Source organism: Urocampus carinirostris, chromosome 4, assembly GCF_059441175.1.
Source record: "Urocampus carinirostris isolate Australia breed hairy pipefish chromosome 4, RoL_Ucar_1.0, whole genome shotgun sequence".
NCBI lineage: Eukaryota > Metazoa > Chordata > Actinopteri > Syngnathiformes > Syngnathidae > Urocampus > Urocampus carinirostris.
The window spans coordinates 1016981-1036475 of record NC_142352.1 but is presented as its reverse complement, the minus strand read 5'-3'; the positions used below and the strand labels follow the sequence as shown (position 1 = coordinate 1036475).

The window sequence follows — 19495 nt, the reverse complement described above, 5'->3', positions numbered from 1 at the left end:
TAGTGTTCCAACTTATTCTACGTTTTCTTTTCTTGCTGTTATCGTTCATCTACGGATATTCTCTTGACATATCCCGCATTGTCCTCCTTTCATGTTTTGTTAAGTTACAGCTCGTGAGTGTTCCAACCCATCCTGCTTCGTCTGCCTTTCATGGTTTGATTAGTCGTAGCTAGCGAGTGTCCTAACTTATTCTTCTTTGTCTTTCTTTGCTGTTATTGTTCATCTACAGATATTCTCCTAAAATATCTTGCATGGTCCTCTTTTCATGTTTTGTTAAGTTACAGCTCGCAAGTGTTCCAACCCATCCTGCTTCGTCTGCCTTTCATGGTTTGTTTAGCTTAGCTAGTGCTCCAACTTTTTCTGCTTTTTCGACCTTTAATGTTTTGTTTAGTCACGGCTAGTTCGTGTTCCAACTTATTCTACGTTGTCTGTATTTTTTGTTATCGCTCATCTACAGATATTCTCTTGACATATCCCGCATTGTCCTCCTTTCATGTTTTGTTAAGTTACAGCCAGCGAGTGTTCCAACCCATCCTGCTTAGTCTGCCTTTCATGGTTTGTTTAGTCATAGCTGGCTAGTGTCCTAACTGATTCTGCTTTTGCTTTCTTTGCTGTTATTATTCATCTACGGATATTCTTCTGACCTATCCCGCGTAGTCCTCCTTTCATGTTTTGTTAAGTTAGAGCTCGCGAGTGTTCCAACCCATCCAGCTTCATCTGCCTTTCATGGTTTGTTTAGTCATAGCTAGCTGGTGTCCTAACTTATTTTGCTTTGTCTTCATTTCCTGTTATTGTTCATCCCAGTGTTTCTTTGTATCATGTTTTGTTCAGTTAGACTGTCAGAGCAACCCTCAGATTCTCGAAGAGAGTCTTGACTGATGCCCAAGGTGTTTTTTTATTTTTTGTTGCAGCAGAATCGTCTTTTTCACCATACTGCCGTGAAAACTATGTGTCAGGGTATTCAGGCACAAAACATGTAAGTTACCATCTGATCTTTTTTTACGTTTTGTGCACTCACAAGCATTTATTCAGATAAATAGTCGCAATGTCACAATCATACAATGTTTCAACAAAACAAACATACCTCACTCGTGATGCCCTTCCCGTTGTTGTTCCGTCCATGTATGGGAAGATATTGAGGTCGCGGTCTTTCATGTTTAGTTCTGTGTTGGGACATTGCGTTCTCTGTGTTTTATTCTATCCGCCCCTGAGTATGATCCCCGCATCCTCTCCCTTTCGTCTTTTGTTCAGTTATTATTGCGACATTTCTCACGCTGCCTTACTTTCATGTTTATTTCAGTCTTAGCGAGTCTGCGTTCCGACGTTCCCATCATCTTCCCCTTTCATGTTTCGTTCATTTTCCGGACGTCATGATAGGCGTTTCCAGCGCAGGGGTGGGAGGATCGCCATGAAGGAGGAGAAGCTACGAGCGCATAAATAAGAGCGAAGACGAGCGCTGTTTCTGGGCAGCGTCGATGAGCCTTCTGGAGAGTCGGCACCAAATAAATAGAAATTATTTCTCTTCTGAAATTCAACATTTACTAGACGGTAAGTATGAAAAAAAGAACTTTTTTGACTATGTCAAATATGATAAAAGTAAAACTCTATTTTAAAGCTGCTGAAGTTAAAGCTTTAACTCAAATTTCGAGTGACGTTGGAGTTAAAGCGTTAACTCACGTTTTGAGTGTTAAAGCTTGAATTCAACTGAACACGAGTGTTGAGCTCTGTTAAGCTTAGAGCTGTGACTCATATTGACTTGAATTTTGAGTGCCACTGTCATTAAAGCTTTAACTCAAATGAACTCCATTTTCGAATTCTGTTGAAGTTAAAGCGTTAACTTGCGTTTTGAGTGTGGCTAATGTTAAAGCTTTTACTCAAATTAACACGAGTGTTGAGTGCTGTTAAGCTAAGAGCTGTAACTCATATCGACTTGTATTTTGAGTGCCATTGTAGTTAAAGCTTTAACTCAAATTTCGAGTTCTGTTGAAGTTAAAGCATTAACTTGCCTTTCGAGTGTTGCGAATGTTTAAGCTTTAACTCAAATGAATGCGAGTGTTGAGTGCTGTTAATCTTCGAGCTGTAACTCACATTGACTTGAGTTTGGAGTGCTGTCAAAGTTATAGTTTTGAATCAAATTCATTCAAATTTCCAGTGCTGTTGAAGTTAAAGCGTTAACTCACGTTTTGCGAGTGGCGAATGTTAAAGCTTTAACTCAAACTAACACGAGTGTTGAGTGCCATTAAGCTTAGAGCTGTAACTTGAATTTTGAGTGCCACTGTCGTTAAAGCTTTAACTCAAATTAACTCAAGTGTCGAGTTATGTTGAAGTTCAAGCGTTTAATTGTATTTTGAGTGTTGCAAATGTTAAAACTTTAACTCAATTGAACACGAGTGTTGAGTGTCGACAATCTGAGAGCTGTAGCTCATATTGACTTGAGTTTGGAGTGCTGTCAAATGATCACAAGTTTTGAATGTTGTTGAAATTAAAGTTTTAAATTGAATTAACTCAAATTTGTATTGCTGACAGATTTAAGATGTAACTCAAATATAATCGAGTATGAGTGCTATCAAACATGAAGCTTCGACTCAGGTTGTGAACATTAAAAATCGCATTAACTCGAGGGTTGCCGGAGTTAAAGCTTTAACTCAAATTAACTCAGGTTTTGAGCATTTTCAGACTTAAAGTAAGCTTTAAATCAAATGAACTCAGGTCAGCTTAGAGTTTATCCTCAAAGAAATCTTTAGTGCTGTGAATGTCGAAGCTTTGAATCAAATGAACACACGTTTTGAATGTTGTTGAAGTTAAAGCTTTAAATTAAATTAACTCAAGTATGTATTTAAGGTGTAACTCAAATTGAATCGAGTATGAGTGCTGTCAAACCTGAAGCTTCGACTCAGGTTTTGAGTTTTGTGAACGATAAAAATCGCATTAGCTCGAGTGTTGCCAGAGTTAAAGCTTTAACTTAAACCAACTCAGGTTTTGAGCGCTTTCAGACTTAAAGTAAGCTTCAAATCAAATGAACTCAGGTCAGCTTGGAGTTTATCCTCAAAGAAATCTTTAGTGCTGTGAATGTCGAAGCTTTGAATCAAATGAACACACGTTTTGAATGTTGTTGAAGTTAAAGCTTTAAATTAAATTAACTCAAGTATGTATTTAAGGTGTAACTCAAATTGAATCGAGTATGAGTGCTGTCAAACCTGAAGCTTTGACTCAGGTTTTGAGTTTTGTGAATGTTAAAAATCGCATTAACTCGAGGGTTGCCAAAGTTAAAGCTTCAACTCAAATTAACTCAGGTTTTGAGCGCTTTCAGACTTAAAGTAAGCTTTAAATCAAATGAACTCAGGTCAGCTTGGAGTTTATCCTCAAAGAAATCTTTAGTGCTGTGAATGTTGAAGGTTTGAATTAAATGAACACATGTTTTGAATGTTGTTGAAGTTAAAGCTTTAAATTAAATTAACTCAAGTATGTATTTAAAGTGTAACTCAAATTGAATCGAGTATGAGTGCTGTCAAACCTGAAGCTTCGACTCAGGTTTTGAGTTTCGTGAATGTTAAAAATCGCATTAACTCGAGGGTTGCCAGAGTTAAAGCTTTAACTCAAATTAACTCCGGTTTCGAGCGCTTTCAGACTTAAAGTAAGCTTTAAATCAAATGAACTCAGGTCAGCTTGGAGTTTATCCTCAAAGAAATCTTTAGTGCTGTGAATGTTGAAGGTTTGGATCAAATGAACACATGTTTTGAATGTTGTTGAAGTTAAAGCTTTAAATTAAATTAACTCAAGTATGTATTTAAGGTGTAACTCAAATTGAATCGAGTATGAGCGCTGTCAAACCTGAAGCTTCGACTCAGGTTTTGAGTTTTGTGAATGTTAAAAATCGCATTAACTCGAGGGTTGCCAGAGTTCAAGCTTTAACTCAAATTAACTCAGGTTTTGAGCGCTTTCAGACTTAAACTAAGCTTTAAATCAAATGAACTCTTGTCAGCTTGGAGTTTATCCTCAAAGAAATCTTTAGTGCTGTGAATGTCGAAGGTTTGAATCAAATGAACACATGTTTTGAATGTTGTTGAAGTTAAAGCTTCAAATTAAATTAACTCAAGTATGTATTTAAGGTGTAACTCAAATTGAATCGAGTATGAGCGCTGTCAAACCTGAAGCTTCGACTCAGGTTTTGAGTTTTGTGAATGTTAAAAATCGCATTAACTCGAGGGTTGCCAGAGTTAAAGCTTTAACTCAAATTAACTCAGGTTTTGAGCGCTTTCAGACTTAAAGTAAGCTTTAAATCAAATGAACTCAGGTCAGCTTGGAGTTTATCCTCAAAGAAATCTTTAGTGCTGTGAATGTCGAAGGTTTGAATCAAATGAACACATGTTTTGAATGTTGTTGAAGTTAAAGCTTCAAATTAAATTAACTCAAGTATGTATTTAAGGTGTAACTCAAATTGAATCGAGTATGAGCGCTGTCAAACCTGAAGCTTCGACTCAGGTTTTGAGTTTCGTGAATGTTAAAAGTCGCATTAACTCGAGTGTTGCCGGAGTTAAAGCTTTAACTTAAATTAACTCAGACTTAAAGTTAGCTTTAAATCATATGAACTCGGGTCAGCTTGGAGTTTATCTTGGAAGAAACACTACATAGTGGAGCCTTCTGAGATTATATTTTCCAAACGAAAAGGTATTTTGTCATTTGTGGGCCGGAGATGGACGCGGATTCAGGAAGCGTTTCCATGGCGACGGAGGGCGGAGACGGGAGGACGAGCGCCACCATCTTCTTCTCCGTTAAAAAGGAAGTGGGCGGATTGCTCAAAGCTCTCAAGACTTTCCAGGTAAAACCGCACAGGAAATTACACACGCTTTTATTTTGGCGGACCGATCGGCAGGAAATCCACGCGTCTTCCGAGTCCCGGTGCCCCGATAGTTAAAGCTTTTACTCAAATGAACCCAAGTATTGAGTGTTGCTTGAACTCAAATAAACCCAAGTTTAAAGTGATTACATCGTTAAGGCTTTAACTCAAATTAACTCAAATTTTGATTAATGCCAAATTTAAAGCTCCAACTCAAATTTACTGGAGTTTGAAGCGTGGTCAAAGTTGAAACTCGACACAGCACAGGTTATGAGACGGTTAAGATTAAAGTCTGAACACAAGTTGAGTTAAAGCTCTTAACCGCGGTAAACCGAGTTTTAATTGTTGCCGGGGTTGAAGCTTTAACTAGAGTTAACTCAGGTTTTGTGTGCAATTAGGGTTTAAGTTTTAACTCCGCACATGTTGAGTTTTCAGTGCTTTTATGGTTGAAACTCTAAATGGCAATGCCTCAAGTTTTGAGTGTTCCCACAGTTAAAGCGTTAACGTGAGTTAACTCGAGTTTTGAGTGTTCCCAGAGTTAAAGCCTCAACTTGAGCTGACTTGTGTTTTGAGTGCAGATAAGGTTAAAGTCTAAAGACAAGTTAAGTTTTGAGTCTTGTCATGCTTAAATCTCTTAACCGCGGTAACTCGAGTTTTGATTGTTGCCGGGATTGAAGCTTGAACTAGAGTTAACTCAGGTTTTGTGTCCAATTAGGGTTGAAGTTTTAACTCCGCACATGTCGAGTTTTCGGTGCTTTCATGGTTGAAACTCTAAATGGCATTACCTCGAGTTTTGAGTGTTCCCATAGTTAAAGTTTGAACGTGAGTTAACTCGAGTTTCGAGTGTTCCCATAATTAAAGCCTCGACTTGGGCTCATTTGTGTTTCCAGTGCAGTTAAGGTTAAAGTCTTAACACAAGTCGAATTTTGCCGGCTCTCCTAGTTAAAGCTGTTAATCATATTAACTTGAGTTTTGAGTGTTGCCAGATTTAAAACCTTCACTTGAGTTAACTCAGGTCTTCAGTGCAGTTAAGGTTAGTGTTTCAACTCGAATTTTGATTGTTGTCATGGTTAAAGCTTTTAGTCACATTAAATCGAGTTTTGTGGTTGCCATAGTTAAAGCTTTAACTTGAGTTACCCTACTTTTCGAGTCGAGTTTTGAGTGCTGTCATGGTTAAAGCGGTGAGTCATATTCAATCGAATTTTGCGTGTTGCCAAATTTAAAGCTGTAACTTGAGTTAACTCATTTTCAGGGCATTTCAAGTTAATGTTTCAACTCAGCAGAAATCAAGTATTGAATATTGACACAATTAAAGCTCTAAATCACATTAACTCTAGTTTTGTGGTTGCCATTGTTAACTTGAGTTAAATCAAATTTTCAGGGTGGTTCAAGTTCTTATTTCAACTCAACCAGGTCAAACTCTGAATGTTGTCATGGTTAAAGCTCTAAGTCAAGTTAACCTGAGTTTTGAGTATTGCCAGAGTTAAAGCTTTAAGTTGAGTTAACTCAAGTTTTTAGGGCGGTAAAGGTTAATGCTTTAACTCAGCACAAGTCGAGTTTAGAATTTTGACACGATTAAAGATCTAAGTCACAATAACTCGAGTTTTGAGTATTCCCGGACTAAAAGCTGTAAGTTGAGTTAACTTGAGTTATGATTATGATTCATGTTATGTATTTAAGGCTTTTATTTTGGCGGACCGTTTGGCAGGAAAGACACGTGAAGTTGGTCCAGGTGGAGTCTCGCAAGTCCCGACGGAAGAATTCCCACTTCGAGGTCTTCGTGTCCTGCGACGGCGACGATCGGCAACTTCGGGAATTGACGGAACTGCTAGCGCGCCACGCTAACGTGGTGGAGATGAGGCCGCGGAGCCGCGCCCTCTGTTGCCATGACGACCAAGAACCGGACCAGGACCCAGGTGGACCCGGACCCGGACCTAGATTTGCCTTCTTGAGATCGACTCGAGGAGTCACAATTCGGATCCCAGAAATCTTCTCCCGATTATTGGCATCATCAGTACAAAATGGGACTTTTCAAAATAAAAGCAAAGGGCTTACACATCCTTTAATAGTCACAGTTTTACAATCAAACCCTTCTTTTATTTTGAAAGCCAGACTTGACAAAGAAAGGTCCAGTGTACTGATTCCACCCCTCAGCTTATATTCTGAAATCAAGAATTCATAAAAAAAGGTCCAGAGGGAGCGGCTTATTTGAGCGGAATGCTTTTATTTTGAAGGATGACAATTGTTTTTGTAGATGAAATGTGAGTTCCTGTTTGTTTTTGTATTTCAGAATTGTTGCCGTGGTTCCCGACCAAGATTTCCCAATTGGACCTTTGCAAGCAAGTGCTGATGTACGGCTCCCACTTGGATGCAGACCACCCGGTTGGTCCTTCCTCCCTTCCTTTCGCTTCTTTCTTTCCCTTCTTCTTTAGTTTCTTCATTCTTTCTTATATACACAGAGAGAGAGAGAGAGAGGGAGAGAGAGAGGGAGAGAGAGAAGGACAGAGGAAGGGAAGAAAAGATATAGAAAAAGAAAGAGCGAAATGGAAGAAAAATGAGAGAGAAATAGAGAGATGGAAGAAAAAAGAGAGAAACAGAGAGAGAGAGAGAGAGAGAGAGAGAGAGATGGAAGAAAAGAGGGAAAAACCGAGAGAAAGAAATAGAGAGAGAGAGATAGAAGAAAAGAGAAAGAAAGAAATAGGAGAATAGAAAGAGTGACAGAGAGAAACAAATAGCTTAAGAGAAAGAGAGAGAGGAAGTGAGGAAAGAAAAGGGAGAGAGAAAAAGAGAGAGAGACAAACGGAAAGAGAGAGATAGACAGATGGAAGAAGAGTGAGTGAGAGAGAGAGAGAGAGAGAGAGAGAGAGAGAGAGAGAGATGGAAGAAAAGAGAGAGGTATAGAGAGAGGAAGATGGAAGAAAAGAGAGAAAGAAAGGAGAATAGAAAGAGAGACAAAGAGAAACAAATAGCTTAAGAGAAAGAGAGAGCGAAAGTGAGAAGAAAAGTGAAAGAGGGAGAAAGAAAGAAGTTAAAGGAAAGAAATATTGAGACAAAGAGAGAACTAGAGGAAAAAAAGAGTGAGATAAACAAGCAAAAGTAAAAAATCAAGGAGAGAAAGAGAGAGAGAGAAAGGAGAGAAGGGTAAGGGCGAGACAAAGAAAGATAAATAGCTGAAGAGAAGAGAAAAGCAATAGAGAGTAAAAATGGAAATAACAGAGAAAGAAAGAGAAACAATGAGAAAAACGAAGAGAGAGAGAAAGAGAGAGAGAGAGAGAGAGATGGCACGGCAGGTGAGTGGTTAGCGCGTCCGCGTCACAGTTCTGAGGTCATGAGAACAAACCTTCCTGTGTGGAGTTTGCATGTTCTCCCTGTGCTTGCATGGGTTTCCTCTGGGCACTCCGGTTTGTAACAACTCGTTCTATCCTCACAGGGTAATCCTTTCTTAACATGTCTTTTTTTGTCTTTTTCTTCAAAAATTGTTCTCATTGTGACTTTTTTCAGGGATTCAAAGACACCGTGTACCGCCAAAGGAGAAACTACTTTGCTGAGCTGGCCCACAACTACAAACAGTGAGTCAGGGGGGACATGCGGGGGGTGCGCCTGTGGGGTCTTTGAGTCGTCCTAACGATCGAGCCCCTCAGCGGCGACCCCATCCCTCGCGCGGACTACACGGCGGAGGAGGTCCAGACCTGGTCTCGGGTCTTCGGGGCCCTGGGAAAACTGTACCCGGGCCACGCCTGCCGGGAGTTCCTGCGCAATCTGCCCCTGCTGGTCCGACGCTGCAACTACAGCCAGGACAACATCCCCCAGCTGGAGGACGTCTCGCGTTTCCTCAAAGGCGACCCACCGCAAATTCGCACGACAGATCACCGTGTTCTCGCGCAAGGACATCAAAGACACACGGAAGACCCTCATGACTGATTTTGTGTTTTGTGTCAACAGAGCGCTCAGGCTTCAGCATCCGTCCGGTGTCGGGATACTTGTCTCCCCGAGACTTCTTGGCAGGTCGGGATTCTGTCTTTGAGAGCGTTTAGCCTCGTTGATTCCAAATTTTCAAATCTCTTGGGCAGGTTTGGCCTTCCGGGTGTTCCACTGCACGCAGTATGTTCGACACAGCTCCGACCCCTTCTACACACCTGAGCCGTGAGTACAAACGAGTGTCTTTGATTTTAACAAAACTTAAGATGCTCCTCATGCAACCATCTTTGATGTTTTTTTCAGTGAAGACTAAAATATATTTAAACACCACCAAAAAAGAACCATGGAAATCTTTTTGGATGGTTACAGAATTTTGTTGGGAAACCAATTTATGTCTTTGATGTATCACATTAAAATTAAAACCTACGTTAGAGTGTCATGGGACTCAAAATTGCTTTTATAAAAGTAGGTCGGTCCATCTAAGACACGTAAGTTGAGAAAAACGCAATCAAAGACCCAACAGCAATAGCCACCAATGGCAGTGATTGTAACTGTATTACAAGTGTCAAGATTGTCTTTGATGTTCAAAGTAAAAATGCCATCACTGACAGCTAAAATCCCAATCATCTTTGAGTTTTCACAAAAGTTCATAAAAGGTTACAAACAAGAGGATCTAAACCAAGACTGTAAATTTCCTTTCATGATTTTGGTCAAAAATGAATTCGTCTTTGATACCAGAAATAAGATTTTAGTAAAAACCTCACAGATGTTTACTCAAACAGGGCTAAGAGGAGATTCTAAATTGCCTTTGATGTTTAAAAAAACAATAACAGAAGTTCACAAAGCAAAAATCTTAAGACTCTAAATTCTGTTTGATGATCTTTGAACAAAATATATTATCTTTGATGCCAGCCATTATTCCCAATCATCTTTGATTTTTATTTCATTGAGGACTAAAATACGCTACCAAAAAAGAAATTGTCTTTGATTGTTACAGAATTTTGTTGGGAAACCAATTTGTGTCTTTGGTGTATCAAATTAAAATCTGCCATCCACCATGTTAGAGTGTCATGGGACTCAAAATTGCTTTTATAAAAGTAGGTCGGCCCATCTAAGACACATAAGTTGAGAAAAACACAATCAAAGATCCAACAGCTATAGCCATCAATGGCAGTGAATATAACTATATTAGAAGTGTCAAAACTGTCTTTGATGTTCAAGGTAAAAAAAATGCCATCACTGGCAGCTAAAATCCCAATCATCTTTGAGTTTTCACAAAACTTCATAAAAGTTTACAAACAAGAGTAAACTCTTTAAATGTCCTTTCATGATTTTTGTCAAAAATTAATTTGTCTTTGATGCCAGAAATAAGATTTTAGTAAAGACCTCACAGACTCAAACTGGGCTAAGTGAAGATTGTAGATTGCCTTTGATAACTTCTAAATTGTCTTGGATGCGTAGGAAAAATCCCACTCATCTTTGATGTTTAAAAAAACAATAACAGTAGTTCACAAACCTAAACTCAAAGACTCTAAATTCTCTTTGATGATCTTGAAAAAATATATATTATCTTTGATGCCAGCCATTATTCCCAATCATCTTTGATGTTTCACAAAACTTCCCAAGTGTTTACAAAATAAAACTGGACTAATTGGTTATGACCCTTCATCAAAAAAGTCTCAAAGGGCTGCACAGACCGCCATTACAACATTGTCAAAAACAGATTTGTTTTCGATGCCATCAACCACACCCAAACATCTTTGATGTTTTCCAACGGAAATGAAGCAAAGTGAGAACACAAAATCGTCTTTGATGTTCTTTTTAAAAACGAAACTGCCTTCGAAGATGACTCCCCTGGTCTTTGATGCTTCCCGAAACGTCGTCAGCGGAAATTAAACAAAGTGAGAACACAAAATCATCTTTGATTGAAATCATCTTTGATGTTCTTTTTGAAAACTAAACTGCCTTCGAAGATGACTTCCCCTGGTCTGTGATGTTTCCCGAAACGTCGTCAACGAGAATGAAGCAAAGTGAGAACACGAAATCGTCTTTGATGTTCTTTTTAAAAACGAAACTGCCTTCTAAAATGACTCCTCCTGGTCTTTGATGTTTCCCAAAACGTCGCCAACGGAAGTGTGAACACAAAATTATCTTTGATATTCTTTTTAAAAACGAAACTGCCTTTGAAGATAACTCCCCTCTTGTCTTTGATGTTTCTCGAAACATCAGAGTCGTCCACGAATGTTGTTTGGAGAAAACCCACCCGGTCCGCGGTCTTTGACGTCGTTTCTCTCGCTTTGGTGTCTTTGACGTTCCAGGGACACTTGCCACGAGCTCCTGGGCCACGTCCCCCTGCTGGCCGACCGGGGCTTCGCGCAGTTCTCTCAGGAGTTGGGTCTGGCCTCGCTGGGGGCCGGCGACGAGGACGTACGCAAACTGGCGACGGTAGGTGGCGCCCTCGGGCCCCGCCGCCCTCTTTCAGCTCTCTTTGACGTTTTCCGGCCGGACGGCAGTGTTACTTTTTCTCGGTGGAGTTCGGAATTTGCAAGCAAGACGGAGGACTTCGCGCTTACGGGGCCGGACTGCTTTCCTCCGTCGGGGAACTCCAGGTAGCGACGCCATCTTGACTTTCCTTCCTTACATTTTTGATAAATGGTCAATTGCATTCATACAGCGCTTTACAGTGTGCTTCACACTTACCCATTCACACACACACTCACACACCAATAGGGAGTCAGCCTCCAAACGTTTTGAGGATAATCAAGATGCTAAATGGTAAATGGTCTTCATTTCTATAGCGCTTTTCAAGCCTATGAAGGGCTCCCAAAGCGCTTTACAATGGGCTTCACACTTACCCATTCACACACACTCACACACCGATACCAGAGTCAGCCATGCAAACCATGCCGACCTGCTTATTTTTCTAAATTTTTCCTTCCGTCCTTCTTTCTTTCTTTTCTTGATTTTTCCTTCCTTCTTTCCTTCCATCTTTCTTTTCTCAAGTTTTGCCTTCCTTCTTTCTTTCTTTTCATCATTTTTCCTTCCTTTCTTCTTTCTTTTCATCATTTTTTCCTTCCTTTCTCTTTTCTTTATTTTCTTAATTGTTCCTTCCTTCCTTCCATCCTTCCTTCATTCCTTCCTTCCTTCTTTCTATTCTCAATTTTTACTTCCTTCCTTCTTTCTTTCCTTCATTTTTTCTTCCTTCCTTCCTTCATTCCTTCCTTCTTTCTTTCTATTCTCAATTTTTCCTTCCTTCCTTCTTTCTTTCCTTCATTTTTCATCCCTTCTTTCCTTCCTTCATTCTTTCTTTCTTTTCTCATTTCTTTCTTTCTTCTTTTATTTCTTTCTTTTCTCAAGCGATGTTCCTTTGGTGTTGTTCAATTTAACACGATGATGAAAGTTCTCCAGAAATGCGAGGGTTCTTCTCACGTTTGTGACACGGCGTATGTGTCGTTTATTTTGTTTCATTTGGATTCAAGCTAGCTTAATAGCTACAAAAAAATAAAAATAACACAGGTTAACCGCATTTACTTGACTTAACACACTGCTAAATTGTTTTTCTATGAGAACGACGCATGAGTTTGTAGCTTCTTTTTTTAAAATTTGTCTTTCGTCTATTCTCATAAATTTTTTCTCATATTTGAGAGAAGTTCGGAAGCAGAGATACCGCTCTTTGATTCTCAAAGACGCGTTTGTTTCCATTTTTGCATATTGCTTTAACTTTTGCTGTCTTCGTTTTATTTTGAAACGTCCCCACTTGAAATACCTTACAAAATCCCGCTCCAATACTGCCCTCTAGCGGGCGTTAGCAACAGTGCGTATATACAACTCTCCGTGGGTTAAAACGAAGGTGTGAAAACTACGGCCCGAGAGCCACAAGCAGAACCCCGGACGTTCTCCATCCATCCATCTATTATCTGCACCGTTTATCCTCAGTAGGGTCGCGGGAGTGGAAAAAAATACTACTGATAAAAAGTGTTTTGGGGGTGCCAAATTTGTAGGTTACAACAAAAATACTACAAAATGGATTGACACCAGAAACCTATTTTACTATTTTGCTTTATTTCTAAAAAGAAAAAACAAACAAATAAATACTACAAAATGCTACTCCAGTAATACTACCACATAAATACTACAAAATGCTACTACAGTAATACTACAACATAAATACGACAAAAAGTACGACAGAAATACCACAAAAATACAACTACAGTATTACTATAAAAATATAACTACAAAAATATCACAAAAATCATTTAAAAATAAATACGACATACAGGTAAATACAACAAAGTGAGTTTTTTTGCAATGGCGCTGCAATGCTTCCCTCTAGCGGTAAGATGGAATAGTGCGCGTATACGAAGAGAGGATGAGAGGTTTTTACTTTTTTTTTCCCAATTTAAGAGTTTCATGTTCTCCCTTTTGATTCTCCCTCAACTTTTTTCTTCATTTAAAAAGACATTCTTGATATTTTTAATACATTGACCATTGTGACGATAGAAAGAGAGAAAAAGAAAGAAATGCATGGAGAATAAAGAACAATAAAAGGAGAGAAACAAAGAGAAACATGAGAGAAAGTAAAATAGAGAAATAGACATAGAGAGACAAATAGCTGAAGATGGAAAGAAATAGAAGAGAAACAGAGAGAGAGAGATGGAAGAAAACAAGAGAAAGAAAAAGAAACAATGAGATAAAGAAAGAGAGAAATAAAAAGGAGAAAAGTAAGAGAGGAAGAAAAAAAGAGGTCAAAAGGTAAAGAAAATTTGAGAAAAAGAAAGAACTTGAGGAAAAAGAGAGAGAGATAAACAAGAGAAAGAAAGAAAATTAAGGAGAGAAAGACAGAGACAAAGGAGAGAAGGGGAAGGGCGAGATAAAGAAAGACAAATAGCTGAAGAGAAGACAAAGGGAGACAAAGAGAAATAAATAGAGAGAAAACAGAGAAAGAAAGAGAAACAATAAGAGAAACACATATTAGAGAAAAGGAAGAGCAACAAAGAGAGACAAATCGCGAAAGAGAGGGAGAAGGAGATAAAAGCAAGAGAAGAAAGAAAGAAGAGAAAGAGATAGGGAGAGAAAAAAAGTGAGAGAGGAGAAAGAGGGGAATGGTAGCGAGAAAGAGGGACAACAAAAGATAGAAATCGATATACAAAGACAAAGAGATAAAAGAGAAGAGAAAGAAGGGAACCAAAAGTGACGAAAAGCTAAAGAGGAAGGAGAGAAAGAAAAAGTCAGATAGGAAGATAAAAAGAATGAAATTTCAGCCCTTTGACATTTCTTGTGTTTAAGACTTGTACAAATAAACAGGACTTGGACTCATTGAGTAGTGAGCCACTCGCGATGCTTTGAAATGCTGCCTTCTAGCGGTTAAATAAAGTACTGCTCGTATACAAAGAGACGGAGGGTGGAGAATTACTGCTTTTCAACTGTTTTTTTTTTGTCATTTTATTTGATAAACAAAAGTCTTTCTCAAGATAAAGACTAATTAGCGCAATGGGCACCCAGTTTCATATGCATTTTTAAAATAAATGATCGTGCTAATACTATGCGGTTTCTATGTCATGGAATCAGGGTAAAATAGACCACAAAAAGAAAATCATTTTATTAGCAAATCACAATGGAGCGCTATATTCAGACCAATTCCGCAACGTTGGAGGCCTCTGATTTAGAGGGACTCGCCATAATGGGATACTTCCTGTTGGATGAAAATTGACATGAAAAAGGCCCTGGAGAGAATTGAACTCACGACCCCTGGTTTACAAGACCAGTGCTCTAACCACTGAGCTACAAGGCCTGGCATGAACATGATTTTGGGCCATCAAAGCACAAGATCTAGCTTGTCATCCAAAACAGTAGATAGATAGATGTCTAGATAGATAGATAGATAGATAGATAGATAGATAGATAGATAGATAGATAGATAGATAGATAGATAGATGTCTATATAGATAGATGTCTAGAATGATGAATGAATGAATGAATGAAAATTTTATTTCGAACATAAAAATAAAAACAGGACAAAAACAATGAGTCAATAACGAAATAATGTCCCACAAAATGTTCGAAAAGGGGTAGTCAGAAGCAGATGCTTATTTTTCCTACCCCTTTATCTTCCCTATGAAATACATTTTATAGATAGCTCCCTCTTGTGTACAATACAACAAAATCTCATGGATATACTTATTACATAGGTCAGATATCTATAATTATAAGTTACAATAATCACATATTTTATACACTAATCTTCGCAATACCCATCCCTCAACATCATAATACGCATAATGTCACTGCGGCACCAGTGATAATATCAATAAAAATGAACACAATATTTATAACAGTTCTGATGTGATAATAGCACAATAACAACAAGTTAGCCATGGTTTGAAGTGCAGTATTTCCAGTCTCCCTCATATCCCATTTTCTTCATCTCTGTATTTCGCCAGTAATGCTTTTTTGTATTTAAATTTGAACACATGGATATTTGGACATTGTTTGATTTCATTTTGCAAATTATTCCAAAGTCTGACTCCACACACAGACACACACATACTTCTCCTGGTGGTTCTCACCTTTGGGATTATGAATTCACCACAGCCCCTCAAGTTATAATTTCCGTCTTTCCGAGTGAATAATCTTTGTATGTTTTCTGGCACTATGTTTTTGTTGACTTTAAATAACAGTTGTGAAGTGAAAAATTTTATTAAATCATCCAGTTTCAATAAATTGGACTGCATGAATAAAATATTGGTATGATCCCAATATCCTACCCTGTGTATGGTTCTTATTGCACGTTTTTGAAGGATAAAAAGGGGCTGTAGTGAACTTTTGTAATTATTTCCCCAGACTTCTGCACCATATGTTAAATATGGCAGAACGAGAGAACAATATAATAAATACAATGCATTATAATGTAAAAGAACTTTGGTTTTATTAATTATTGAAATGCTTTTAGATACCTTTGTTTGTATGTGTCTGATGTGTGTTTTCCAACTTAGTTTATTGTCTATTATGACCCCTAAAAACTTAATTTCTGATACAATGTCTATCGTGACACCATCCATTTTTACTTCTAAATTTTGATTTGCCTTACGATTACCAAAGAATATTACTTTGGTTTTATTTAAATTTAAAGATAATTTATTTATATCCATCCATACTTTTAGGTTAATTAGTTCACGATTAATACAGGTTACCAAATCCATATAGTGGATAGATAGATAGATAGATAGATAGATAGATAGATAGAGAGACAGATAGATAGAGATAGATGTCTAAATAGATAGTCTAGATAGTTACATGTCTAAATAGATAGTTAGATGTCTAGATAGATAGATAGAGATAGATGTCTAGATAGATAAAGATAGATTGAAGTCTAGATTGATAGAGATAGATACATGTCTAGATAGGTGGATGGATGGATGGATAGATAGATAGATAGATAAATAGAAAATAGGTGGCTAGATAGATAGAGACGGATAGATGTCTAGATAGATAGATAGATGTCTAGATAGATAGATGGATGTCTATATAGATAGATGTCTAGAATGATAGTTCGATAGATAGATAGTCTAGATAGATAGATAGATAGATAGATAGATAGATAGATAGATAGATAGATAGATAGAGAGACAGGTAGATAGAGATAGATGTCTGAATAGATAGTCTAGATAGTTAGATGTCTAAATAGATAGATAGATGACTAGATAGGTAGATTTCTAGATAGATAGATAGTCTAGATAGACAAGAGAAGGAGCAACAAAAAATGATGACATAGTAATGGAAATCATTAATCGAGTTTGTTTTCTTGTAAAAAAAAGAAATACGAGGCAAAACGGATAGATGACAAACGATGCAGAAATACCTTTAGGCGAATTTTTTTTTAATCTGTCGCCATCATAGTATGTTTCGGGGTCAATATTTGACACATTTGGATTCTGGTGAATGCAACGAGACCGTTTTTGGGGAGAATCGTTTCATCAGTGGAATACTCGGGCACCTTTTTTACGAGTGATACCGGCTATATAGTTTAAAATAGTTTTAAAATCATTTTGCTAGAAAATCACAATGACCCGGACGAGTGAGCTATTTTCAGAACAGGTCTGCGGGTACCTTAGCCGCCTGTGGGAGGCACCACATTGGACACCCCTGGTGCATACTGTTAGTTTACCATATTATTCAAATGAGTTATCTGACTCCATTAACCAAACATAACCTCCATTCACCCAACAATGCATGCTCTTTTTTTCAGGAAAATATGGGCAAGAGACCGGCATTTCCACACGGGGCAGATTTATTTTCTTAAAGTATTTAACTAAATGAATTCCATCAAATTAGCCGAATTATTGTCCCTCTCGATTGTCCCTCACACGATAGATCTCCTGAAGTTCCTCTGCCCACGTCTTTTTCCCAAGCCGGTGTGTTGGCCCCTCCCATGGGGCGTGCCGACTCCTCCCATGGAGCGTGCCGACTCCTCCCACGGGGCGTGCCGACTCCTCCCATGGGGCGGGCCAGGTGCCAGCCAGCTTCACCACCTCCTCGCCGAAAGGCGTCGTGATGTCATATCAGCAAAACGCTTCTCAAAACGATGCCTGACGTCCTTGTGCGTCCTGTTATCAATAGAACTAAACAAAACATTCGCATTCGGAACGGCGCTACCTGTCATTGACCTTAAGCCTTCTCTGTGAAAAATCTTCATTGCATTCAATAAATGTAACTTGTATAAAATTGTATCAAATCCTTGATAGTCAAGTAAATAAAATATAAAATCCTTCAATACAAATAAATGAAGAGTGTTGATGAACAGGCTGTGTTTCTGCTGAGCTTTTCAGGTCACTGAAGAGCTTTACAACGTGCTTCACACTTACCCGTAGGTCATTTCTTTTTCTCTTTTTCGGGTTTCGCAGCACGCCCTGTCGGGCGAGGCTCAGGTACGCCCGTTCGACCCCCAAGTGACCTGCGAGGAGGATTGCATCATCAGCGCCTTCCAGAACGTTTATTTCGTGGCCGAAAGCTTCGACGACGCCAAGGATAAAATGAGGTACGCCGGAAATACCCTCGAAAATACTCCACAAAATATATGTCGGACAAATATGTCTCCCGAATAAAAATGTCAATATCAAAAGTTGCTAGAAGGACAGACTGAGAAGATCATTTCTTCCTCATGCCATGAGGCTCTTGAACTCCACCCAGGGGAGTAAAAGCCCACATGAAACCCCACCCCACCCTATTTTATGACAGTGTGTATTTTCCCTAGCACTATTTAAATTCAATAGGATAATATGCAAATGTGGGGGTGGGGTTTCATGTGGGCTTTTACTCCCCCGGGTGGAGTTCAAGAGCCTCATGGCATGAGGGAGAAATGATCCCCTCAGTCTGTCCGTGGAACAAGATTGTGACTGTCTGTCGCTAAAGCTGAAGGACAATTCTCCAAGATCAGGGGTCTAAAACTTTCCTCCTGTGGGCCGGAATTGGCAAGCAGGAGGACAGTTTGTGGCCCCCCTGTAAATTAGTGATTCATATAGAACTGATAGATAGAAGTTCATATTCATTATTTTTTTATTTTGAGATTTTACTTTGTGAAGAACTGTAAGAAAGAAATACAAGTACAGTGTCTTTGTTGGAGGCGGCTGGCTTTGGCAACACCAAGTGGACATATTTCAACCTACAGCTTGTTTTTCTCTTGCGCTTCTCTTAGTGTTGTCTCGCGGGCCGGATTCAATCCCATAGCGGGCCTGATGCGGCCCGCAGGCCGCCTTTTTGACACCTGTGGATATAGCCCTTATTCACAAGGCGTCTCAAAGGGCTGTACGGACTAAAGCCTACTATGACACCATTCCCTGATCTAAAACCTTCATAAGGGCAAGGAAAAACTCAAAAACAAACAAATAAAGCAAACGATACAAAAATGAAGAAGAAACAAAAGAAAAGGAAAAAGAAAAAGTGAAAAAAAGGACAAGAAAAACTTAAAAAGAAAATGAGGGAATAAAGCAAAGAAAAAAACAAGCACAAGAGAGAAAAAAAATTGAGAAGAAAGAGAAAAGAAAAAAACAGGAAAGAGGTTAGGAAAAAACTAAACAAAAGAAGTATAAAAAAGAAAAAAACAGGGGGAAAATAAGTAAAAAAGCTAGGGGGAACAAAAACATGGCAGAACAAGGTTTTCTATGAAAAGAGACTTAGCGAGAATGCTTTTTTTTTTTAAATTTGTTTTTTTTGCAAATGTTTTTTTAGGGCCTTCGCCAAGCGCATCCAGCGTCCATTTTCGCTACGCTACGACGCGTTGACGCAAAGCGTGGACGTCCTGAAGGACAACCGTAGCGTCTGCACGCTCGTTCAAGATCTTCGCCAGCAATTGGACTTGGTGGACGACGCCCTCAAGAGGCTCGGAGGGCAATCGCCCTCGCGGGGATGTGGAGAAGCTAGCTAGACTTGGCTAAGCTAGCTAGCTTGCTCGGAACGTGACGTTTAAAAAACGGTTCTCTGTTAAAGCAGATGTGCTGCTAGCTAAACTTAGCTAGCGAAGCTAGCAGTGTGCTAACTATTCCGCTCGATTGAGAGCTAAGCTACCTAGTGTGCTCGAAAGTTCTTTGTTAAAACATATGAGCTGCTAGCTAAGGTTATCTAGCAGTGTGCTAACTATTCGGCTGTTCAGAACAGATTAGCTAAGTTTAGCTAGCTAAGTTTAGCTAGCGAAGCTAGCAGTGGGCTAACTATCCGCTCTATTGAGAGCTAAGCTACCTAGTGTGC

At 38.9% G+C, this 19495-nt stretch overlaps 2 protein-coding genes and 1 non-coding gene across 3 annotated transcripts; 2 read left to right on the top strand and 1 right to left on the bottom strand.

Moving 5' to 3' along the window:
- Positions 1-4690: 4690 nt before the first annotated feature.
- On the top strand, positions 4691-6978 carry LOC148366610 (tryptophan 5-hydroxylase-like). Its single transcript, XM_088333323.1, has 3 exons — positions 4691-4819; positions 6546-6851; positions 6946-6978. Exons 1-3 carry the CDS (start codon positions 4694-4696, stop codon positions 6976-6978), a joined length of 465 nt encoding a protein of 154 aa, XP_088189449.1. The 5' UTR covers positions 4691-4693.
- Positions 6979-7116: 138 nt separating this feature from the next.
- On the top strand, positions 7117-19285 carry LOC148366608 (tryptophan 5-hydroxylase 1-like). Its single transcript, XM_088333116.1, has 9 exons — positions 7117-7219; positions 8339-8406; positions 8479-8675; positions 8780-8842; positions 8908-8980; positions 11074-11200; positions 11269-11364; positions 17656-17789; positions 18980-19285. The coding sequence occupies exons 1-9, from the start codon at positions 7187-7189 to the stop codon at positions 19173-19175; spliced, it is 987 nt and encodes a 328-aa protein (XP_088189242.1). The 5' UTR covers positions 7117-7186; the 3' UTR covers positions 19176-19285.
- Positions 14474-14546, bottom strand: trnat-ugu (transfer RNA threonine (anticodon UGU)). The gene has a single exon. It is a non-coding gene; the product is annotated as a tRNA-Thr (tRNA).
- Positions 19286-19495: the final 210 nt, after the last annotated feature.